Source organism: Ceratina calcarata, unplaced genomic scaffold, assembly GCF_001652005.2.
Source record: "Ceratina calcarata isolate Rehan_Ccalc_2016 unplaced genomic scaffold, ASM165200v1 scaffold305.2, whole genome shotgun sequence".
Lineage (NCBI taxonomy): Eukaryota > Metazoa > Arthropoda > Insecta > Hymenoptera > Apidae > Ceratina > Ceratina calcarata.
The window spans coordinates 464,267-474,165 of record NW_017153019.1 but is presented as its reverse complement, the minus strand read 5'-3'; the positions used below and the strand labels follow the sequence as shown (position 1 = coordinate 474,165).

General features: G+C 41.8%; 1 protein-coding gene across 6 annotated transcripts; it reads right to left on the bottom strand.

The window, feature by feature from the left end:
• Positions 1-215: 215 nt before the first annotated feature.
• LOC108624349 (interference hedgehog) lies at positions 216-9,892 on the bottom strand. Of its 6 annotated transcripts, XR_003389081.1 has the most exons (8): positions 8,877-9,892; positions 5,755-5,835; positions 5,430-5,684; positions 4,360-5,349; positions 3,423-4,271; positions 3,210-3,335; positions 1,775-1,901; positions 1,582-1,659 (listed from the first exon to the last, which is right to left on the bottom strand). XR_003389081.1 is itself a non-coding variant. In XM_018023589.2 (7 exons), the coding sequence occupies exons 2-7, from the start codon at positions 5,822-5,824 to the stop codon at positions 1,589-1,591; spliced, it is 2,361 nt and encodes a 786-aa protein (XP_017879078.1). In that variant the 5' UTR covers positions 5,825-5,835; positions 8,877-9,892; the 3' UTR covers positions 216-1,588. The 6 variants fall into 6 exon arrangements, 5 of the variants coding, with proteins under 5 accessions (XP_017879078.1, XP_017879077.1, XP_026668791.1 ...); XM_018023589.2 differs by lacking the exon at positions 1,775-1,901 and having other exon boundaries at positions 216-1,659; XM_018023588.2 differs by lacking the exon at positions 1,775-1,901 and having other exon boundaries at positions 216-1,659; positions 3,220-3,335.
• Between the last annotated feature and the right edge of the window lie 7 nt (positions 9,893-9,899).

Below are 9,899 nucleotides of genomic sequence, written 5' to 3'. Positions count from 1 at the left end.
ATATTAAAATATACCTTGTAAAATTTCGTTACGCTGGATAAATTTTACAAAATACAATACTTATTTACAAACGTTATTACGTGACTTTGATTTTCATATGCATATAAAATCTGATCAATATAGAAATTGCTTCCTCTCCACACGTGATTTATAATAAAGCTTGACTACCACCAGGAATCTAATATTGATCGCTGAATGAAATTATTGCGGCTAACTCGAAGCTAGGAAAATACTGTAATTACAAGTTAACATCTTGATTATTATGTAACAAATACTGTTAGCAACGTGCAGCTCGATTATTTCTATTAATCTACCAGCAATAAGACATGTCTCAACGCAAAAATGTATTCGTTAATAATAATTAATATGTCAGTTCAACAATAATAATGTATAAATAAGATCGATCTGATGTATAAAGATAAGATCACGAAACCTGGATTAAATTTCGTTTCGTAACGATTAAAATGTTCTTACAAAATTTCAATATCACCGATAATAATTTAAAACGCATAACACAGCTGTCTTTTTTATCAGGCACAACACCGTTCGTCCGGCTCTAAATTCGATGTACCTACGTACTCATACGTAATCACTAGTATTTACAACGTAAAATAATGGACGCTAACTAATTTAAATTAGGAAACAAACGTAACTCGTAAAAGCTGCCTGGATCAAAAGTTATAATATGACCGAGTAAATATCGCAAAAGGAAAGAGTCACTTAGCTGTGAGCTCGCGTCTTGAACTATATTCTAACACCTTCGGTAATTAATGTCGATGTCGATCATGACGTGCGTATAAAAAAGGGGGCAAAGGTAGAATTGATAGTAACAAAAGATAGAGAGACGAAAAGGCAGCGAAACCGATAATGTCATCGGACAGGTACTTCGCAAACGTTCGTATACCCACTTCATGATCGATCACGAATCTCCTATTCTACATTGAGCTTGAAGAAATCGCATAATGAAAACGAAGATAACTGTATGTATAGGAGGCAATCGTTAGAGGAATACTATTCGTCTATTAATCTCAACAGAGTTGTGCAAAGAAACAACTGATCGAACCATGGATCTGATTATCATTTCATATAGCACACTCTTTGTGCACAATATAAAACGAGCCAAATTATCATACTGATTTCGAAAGTGGATTTCTTGCACGGTCTCATGTCACGAAACTCTTGAGCATATCTACTACGACACCCTGTAAACGTCTTGCAGCGATTCCATTTTGATCTACATACATCCATTGTACATAACTTATCCGGGGTGATCAGAGTCTGTATATAATAGAATTAAAATCTCACTAAGAAGAGAAGAAGATGGAACATCGTCAGAAGTCACAAAAATCGCGCTTTCCTCTTTCTTCATAGGCGTTCTATGACGTCTGCGTCGTATCAATGCAAGTGTCGCGCAACATTTAATACATACATACGTTCCCGGACGGTGGATAAGGATTTTTGTTCGAAACGACAGAGGAAATGGTTGTTCGCTGAGAAGCTGTTCGATAGGCAGTGATCCCTGGAGCAGAGGGAGGCATTCTCAGTCTATTGGTTTGTTCACTGGTCAGTTCCAGCAGTGTCGCTGTTGTTATGGTTGTTGCTGTTGTTGTTTTGCCCGTTTAGAAACGAGGCCATTTCCATCGGCGACTGTTGCCCGGTCTGTTTAGAAACATGCGTGTTCGTTTCGTTTCTTTCAGATCTCGCTTAGAGAGACACAGGCGTTCTTATTTTTCATTCTTTTTTTTCTTTCGGGAGGGTAGTTATTGCAACGTACGTGTGTGGTGTTCGGAAAGAACTAAAGAAAAGCGGCTTCCAGATAGAGTGCGGATAGTGAGTAGAATTTAAAGAGCAGCACGCGACCAATTGCTAAAGCTAGGAAAGACTCCTTAATATCGAATAGTCTGAAAGCAGAAATACGTCAGCCAAATGTAAATTCAGAATACAGTCGCGTGCAAGAATAAAGAGGGAAAAAGACGATGCGTCGTTTAAAAAAAAATTGATTCGTGTGGAATGAGTTAAGGATGTATTGGCTATACAGTCAATCCCAAAAGTTTATGTACCTTAGAAAAACGCATTTCCTATAATTAAAAAGAAATCAGAAATAAAAGTTGTTTTCCTTCTAACTTCGATATTTAACGAGTTACGTATGATTATTTGGTATTTTATTGATGTTGACAAAATCCGACCATCCCAGCGTCGAAACGGCGAACTTTTGGCAAAAAATTTCATTTTTCCTTAATTACTCCTAAACCGTTGGACATACGGAAAAATTGCATAGGACCTTTCTTGTAGAAGACGACGAGATCTACAATTTCTGTATAAAAGTTTGTCGCTAGCATTAATAGTTTACGAGTTATTGACGAAAAACGAAAAAACAGTTTTTTGCAAATTACTCGGAAACTATTGACGCTAGCGACAAACTTTTATACAGAAATTATAGATCTCGTCGTCCTCTACAAGAAAGGTCGTATGCAATTTTCCCATAGATCAAACGGTTTAGGAGTTATTGGCAAAAAACGAAAATTTTGCAAAATCTGAAGGGGTATCCCTTGGAAAAATCTCGGAAAAATCGAAAATTTTTTGTTGTTGTTTATTATTAGTAATGTTCTTCCGACGTCTGATTTCTTTTTAAAAAATGCGTTTCTAAAGTGCATAAACCTTTGAGATTGACTGTATAGCCAATACATCCTTAAAGCATGACGAGAACGCATTTTAAAAATAAAGATATGCTGTATACCGGCGGAGTATATAGTATAAACATTTGTATGAATAGATTTACTTGTATTTACTGATAAGGTGCGACTGAAGCCTCATGCTAATACTATCGATGATACGATATGACTTTAAGAAAAATGTATTGCTATCGACGGACTCCGCTCAGGGTTACAGATGGCAAGAACACACACACGATAGTACGATTAGTCGCGATACAAATATTGAAAGATAGAGGAAGAGAGAGGGTGTAAAAATAGCCACGACTACGTATACGATTGGCGTTACGTTTGCCTAATATAGCCTATGTTCTTTTTCATCTAACTCGAATTAGGGAAATTGAATGACCGTAGACGATCGAAATTGAACTCGAAGCAAAACAGACAGTACTGATAAGAGATTCTCGTTTCTTTCTCAAGCTCGACACAGCCCTCAGTCATTCTTTTCCTCTGACAGAGTAATTATCCTCTGACATAATTATTGACATTGCTACTTACAAATACCGACCTTAGGCTGTATTATATCTTCGGATGTATCGAGACCAGCCAGTGGATTTGACGTAATATTTATTTTCGAATCGGTTACTCCGCCGTTCATTACTCTCCCGTTCGTTATCGGCTTTCCTAAAAGACAAAATTAACATCCCCAATGTTCCATCAAGCTTCTTGATCACTCCTTCAAACTGTTAAATCATTACGAATGAAATTTACCTTCACTCTGTGATGATTCCCGACTCTGTTTATGTTTCGTCCTTTTGTACACTACAGCGACCGCTGTTAAACCACCCAGTAAAATCGATCCACCGAGAACTCCACCAATTATAGCGTACATGTTCACGTTTTTATCATCCGCGGGTCTCACCCGACTGTCCAACGTTAGATTGCTACCGTCGTTCCGATTATCGTGAACGCTATTATGTTCGGTTGTGATCACGGGCTTCTTAGTTTTCTTCGAGAGTATCTGAGAAAATTCTGAGGCAGCGTCCACGGAGAAGCTCTGCACCTTGAATTCGTACGTGGTATCCGGTTGCAAATGAGAAATAGTTATGTTGCACGAATCCTTCCCTTCGACCGTAGTCTTTATATAATCGCTAGCCGTGGTCGACGCTCGATGATACACGTAGAAACCATCAATGTTGACTGACTTATCGGGATTCTGCCAAATGAGCAGTACCTCGTGCGGACTCAAAGCTTCGATGTTTGTCAAAAGTGGTATCGGCATTCTATTGCTCTCGATACCACCGTCTCTGTTTAAATGAAATCGGACGGAATTCAGGCTGAGCTTGTTATCATTGTTCGAGTAAACGGCAGCGATTCGAAACCGGTAGGTGTGATCGGGTTGCAGATCGGTCACCTCGAACGACCGCACGTGCTTCGGTATCTCGGAGTTTGCGGTCATCCACTTGCCCTGTTTGCCGTTCATCTTCTGTCCAAGTTCCCGATACTGAACTTTGAAAAACTGAATCGGCAATCCCGTATTCTCAGGCACCGACCACCTGACCATCACGGATACGTCCGAGAGTCTCGTGACATTCGGTTGATTCGGCGGTACCAGCACGGCTGAAAATATGAATAAATACAATGAAGAAAAAGAAACATTTATCGAATTACGTATTGGTATACAAAATGGCAAAACGCAACGAATTACCGGTGCCTTTGCGTTTCCCCTCTTTGCCTCTTCGTCTTCCGCCTCCCCTAGTATGCTTATGTCTCGAGTTAGAGATTCCATAATCCGGTCGTACTTCGGCCACTCCGATGTGTTGTTTAGGGTTCACTCTCAGGAAATTACAACCCGAGTGGGAACCGTATTCGTTGCTGGCGACGCACTGAACGATTCCAGCGTGTTTCTTCTCCACTTCGGAGATGAGCAGAGTGGAACCTTTAATTTCCACGTTGTCGCTAGGCGTCAGAGATTCTCCATTGATCAACCACTCGATTTTTGGCTGCGGTTCACCGGTCACCGTGCAAGACAATTCCAATTCCCCGCCTTCGGAGAACGTCGATGCTTTCGGCGACTTGGTCACCTTCGGCGCCTCCATAACTTTCAGTATGATCACAGACTTGATGTGGCCACCGTTCCCGCTCCATATACAATCATACTCTCCCCGGTCTACCGGCTGTACGTTGATTATTGTTAACCCCATCGGAGTCTTTACGGAGTTTGAAGGTAAAGGGCTGCCCAGTCTGCTCCATGTGACAGAAGGCACTGGGTATCCGGCACCGAAGCACTCCAAAGTCACGTTCTTCCCTCTTACAATCTTATATTCTGTTTGCGGTTGTTTAACGAAGAATGACGCCCGGTAGCTGGCATTTTTGTACACGTTTAATACAGTCTTGTGGTTACTCGAATACACTTGCGTCGTTATGTAATTATTAGCGGAACAGCGGTAAGATCCACTGTCCGATGGTTGAACGTTTTCGATCACCATAGTTGTACTACCTACTATGCTGAAGTTTTGTATGGCGTTATTGTCTTTGTAAAATTGAATTATGGCCTCCGGAACGGAGTAAGGCACAGGACACGTGATAGGCACGGTATTCCCTGCTGGCACGTTTATGACTACGTCGCTCTTGTCGGTGAACTTTTGCAAAGTGGCAAGCGTCAATCTTGCTGGATCGGAAGCTAAGCCGCTCGAGCCTGGAAAACAGAAAAACAAGCATCAGCCCAGTCGGGTAGTAATTTAAACGGAATCCAGAAAAATGTTAACGAAATATTACCATAGTAAGCGATGCAGCGGTAATCACCGGCTTTCGACTCGTCGTCGAAGTTCACCACATGCCTGGAAGTCTTGCCACCGTTGCTGGCCGCGTGAAGAACCGGTAACCACTTATCCGAACCCAGCGGCCTATGGCGCCAAGAGAAGCGGTCGGCGACGAGATTCAAATTACACTCAAAGTTCACCTCGTCGCCTATCGGCGCATCCAAGGGCTGGGGATGCCTCGTGAAAGTCATGCCCAGTTCCTGTCTTTGCCCTGAATAAAATCTCGATGTACTCGCCGAACGTATGACGAAGTCGGGAAATGAATGTAAGAAAATATTTACCTGTCGCAAGACTGACTAAAACGAGAAGCAGAGCCGTGACAACGCCACAAAAAGAGGGTACAGGTCGCATCTTGACACATTCTGCAATCAAGGAAGAGAAGACGATGGTTACGTTAGCCGGGCACGAAGCTCGCCTCGGTCTCTGTGGTCTCTTTTTCGACCTGATTCTCTCGAGATGGAACGGCGACAAACATGTAAAGACTCGAGGCGCCAGAAACAGAGGGGCCCCAACTAAAATTGATGCCGGCCAAACCACGTTTAAGTTTAGAATCTGGCGAGTTCAACGTGGAAATAGAACGCGTTCATTCTAGTTTTGATCATGGCTCGTCATCTCGGAAGGAACGCGCGCCATCCGCTCTCGTCCCCATGGAACGTGTCGCGCATTCCAGTGAAACGTAATATAACACGATTTAAATATGTACGCGAACGCTGGTTCGTTTTGAAAGCCTCCGTCGAGTTGCCGGTTTCGCCAATCAAGGCGATTCCTAAAGCCGATAAAAGGAACGGAGTCGTGCGTCCTCCGCGAAATTTGACTTTGTAATTTGTTGAATTAAGAATTCGGGCGATTCCCCACGACTGGTTCTCATAAGCTTGTTTAATAAATAATAAGTATGTAAGATGTCTTCTGATGTACTTTGCAATGGAGCAGCACGAAACGTTAATAAAGCACTTTATCAATTCATTTGAAAGAATAATCGTTTGAGTCTGTAAAAAAGAAGTTTGCAATTATCTTCGAGATATCGGGTTGATGCATTAAAAGATGCTGGGAAGTGAATTCGGAATGGGTGATAAGATCATGAATTAAGTCCAACAAAGACACCACAAAGAAGACAACGTGAAAATGACCATATACGGTGATGAAAACCGACGTTCATTCAGCGTACCGCTTTCCACCCACGTGCGAACGTCTGACCATCGTGAGTCGAGAGTGACGATCAGAAAACCGTGCTGAGTGCTGACACGATCAAGACCGATGGCAATTATCCGTTGGCTAACGTACGCGTTAAATGTAGGCAGATCCATTCGTGGACCACGCCATACTCGCCCGCCTACTCGACAATTCTTATTCTAATAACAGGAATCAACGACACGAACGATTCTCTTCTCCTCAGGATGTCCAATAATTGCTCGAAAGAGTTTTAATTTCGCCAGATTCCGGGAAAGATCTTTTAATCTCTAGTCCAGAAATTCTTTTACGACGATCATTTATTACGAGGAAGCGGATCTACTCGAGGGAGGATCGTTCGACGGACTCGTGCTCGAGCAGCAACACATTTTTCATTAGAACCAAAGTCACGGAAACAAAAAGCTTGCGGTTCGGTCCTTTCGCGAGACAGTTGAACGTGTTTTATGCATGGAAGGACTCTTAACTTCTGGTTAAATGGTAGCATAAATGCCGGTGGTATGTAACAGGTGAGAAGGGTTCCAAAGAGGCTGGTTTCCGACGTTGCCTCTCATAAAAATAAAGAACTCGAATTCCAAAGCAGTGGTTGTCAAGCCCTTACACGCGCGCGCTGCGACGATTCCGTGTGCCTAACCCTATGAACGAGCCAATGCCACCCGAGTTACGCGTGTACACACGCGCGCACGCATACACGCGTATCATCGCCATACAACTGAACAAGAATTAGACTCGTTTCTACAACCTGTCGTTGACCAGAGGAACACTCACAGTCCACTGCACTAAATCCTTTTTGCGCCGGTGATTCTTCGGCGCCGATCGCTCGATATACACAGAGAATCGAGATCCACTTTCACGAACTCGTGGATCTCGTATAATCGGCCGAAATACGGAAAACTGTGCTCGATCTCCCATTCGTATTTCGCGTATAACTTGTCCCGTTTGTGATCAAATTTTATGATTACAATTTATGTAAAACGATGGAAGGTAGTACGTTGGCTCCAGCATTCCTCTCGGTTTTGTGAAAAATGATCGCGACACGTTTTGTGAGAATTTGATATAAATCTTGTTAAAAGCGGTATAATAAATTATTAGAAGAAGACGACGAGGATGCATTTTAAAACGGGGACGAAATTGGTGTAAATTTAACTTCCGCAGGCCCTAACGAACAGGAATCAGGAAGATCGGGTTCCTGTTAATCGGACGCATTCTCTGACAAGTGGATCCTTCCTCTCGATCGATCGCCGATTAATCACGTTGGCGAACTTTTATTCTCATCACATCTTCGAGTTACGTACCAATACAAGGCACATGACTAACATAATTTTCGCGACTCTGTATGCATGGTACGGTTAGCAGAACGAGAGACGAATATTTAGCTCTATATGTGTCATACGCTATTTTGATCTACTTCCCATTACCGTCGCCTATCAAATCATTAACAGTTTGCGTTCACTAAAATTGCTATTTTGCGCCCCTTCATTTTCATCAATCAATCGACACCGGGATCTGAGAAGCCTCGATGCTCAGTGCCGAATTCCATGTTACGATTCTCAGACAAAGAGATCGAGCGATCGACCAGTTTTGCCGAGGGACTTAATATAATATAAAGTTTGACGTACTTGACGTACGCATTGAGACTAGACTTTGATTAAAACATAAACACGATAATTGAACGCAAGCGCATCAAGTCGCGCGGTACTTATTACCTCGAATTCTAATCATCGTTAAATGCGTATCGTCAGTTGAAAATAATAAATTACGCTTGACGATGCTGCATCGTTAACTGCAATAACGTTCGTGTGAATTCCCATACTTTCAAACACGATTAAGAAATGAAACCAAAGTAGAAACTCGAGTCAGCTTCCAAGTATTATGATACAAGAACTTTTGCGCACATCGTGTACACCCTTCGTCTCTTTAGCATTTAGAATTTTAAACATCCGCGATCTATTCATTACGTTCAAATTTCACCGAGAATACCGGTGGCTCACCCCTTCCGGCAGGTGATCCTTTACGGACAGGCGACACGGCAACCACGATTTTTGACGATAAGCAGATCGCTCGATACAGTTTCATTCCCGTTCATCGGTTCATCATCAGTCGAGAATGCAAGCGAATTGTCGCGATGCACGGAAATGAAAAACTGATGGGGGTCGGCGACAAAGGCACAGAAAGAAAACAAATAGCTGATACTTAATCATGCTTCAGCGACACTCACCCTTTTTCCTTCGATCCAGCCGCAGGATCTATCCGTTCCAGATCCTTTCGTTTTCCCGTAAACCGAACAAAATAATGTCCTCGCGGAAGGAGAAGGACGGATCCGTTAATAATTTCTGCCGGTGAATCGTTTCATTTTTTCCACGGGGAGCGTTGGCAAGTTGAACGGGTTCGACTTCCTATAGACACGACGCTTGGCGTCCACCAGCACACTGGAATGCAGACCGACAGGTTTTGAACCGCGATAAAGTATAGTAACGACGACGACGTGTGTGCCTCGATCTGGGATCTAGCATCTGGGTACTCGCGTGCAGGTTGGTACCTATATTGTCGAGCGGTCACGTGACCATGTTGAATTTCAGATATGCAGTTAAAAAAAATCGCTTATGGGAAGAGATTTGCCGGTTGGAATCTTCCAACGACGGTGAAAATTTTCATATTTTTCAGCTTATGCATCGTCCAATCGATTTTACATCGTTTCTAGAAAAGGAAATCTTCACAATAAGGTTCGGTCTACCTGCAGAAAAATGTTCTGCAGTTGGCGCCAGTTTTGAAATTGTATGGACTTCGAGAATGATTTCGTAAGCAGCGAACACATTTCGCTACAGAACATGGTTACACGACGGACATAAATAATTTAGAGTTTAAATATAGAAATATATATTAATATATTGTATTCAAAGTAACATTAATTAACAATAATTGATTTTTGTCTGTTTCTTTTACAATTTTGCGATCAATAACTTTGTTCACGATTATACATATACGTGTATGTATAATATAGATAATTAAATACATGCTGTAGCGTGTTTCGAGAAGGTAATGTGTAAATTTAAACAATCAATTCTGCTCGCACTCGGTTACTTCGCATTCTTTTCATTGATAAAGGTCTATTTCGGTTACGGTCTAAAATATTAAATAGTTTACTCAATTATATAAGCAAGGTCACAAAAACTTAACAAACATTTTACAATGTGTTTCATTTAAAATGAGTAATAGTTATATTAATATTAATAATAATAAT

Coding starts and splice junctions, on each gene's coding strand:
- LOC108624349 (XM_018023588.2), bottom strand. CDS start 5,824: ATGCGACCTGTACCCTCTTTTTGTGGCGTTGTCACGGCTCTGCTTCTC. Junction 4,272..4,359: donor GGGGAAACGCAAAGGCACCG/GTAATTCGTTGC, acceptor TCATATTTTCAG/CCGTGCTGGTACCGCCGAAT. Junction 3,336..3,422: donor GGAATCATCACAGAGTGAAG/GTAAATTTCATT, acceptor TTTGTCTTTTAG/GAAAGCCGATAACGAACGGG.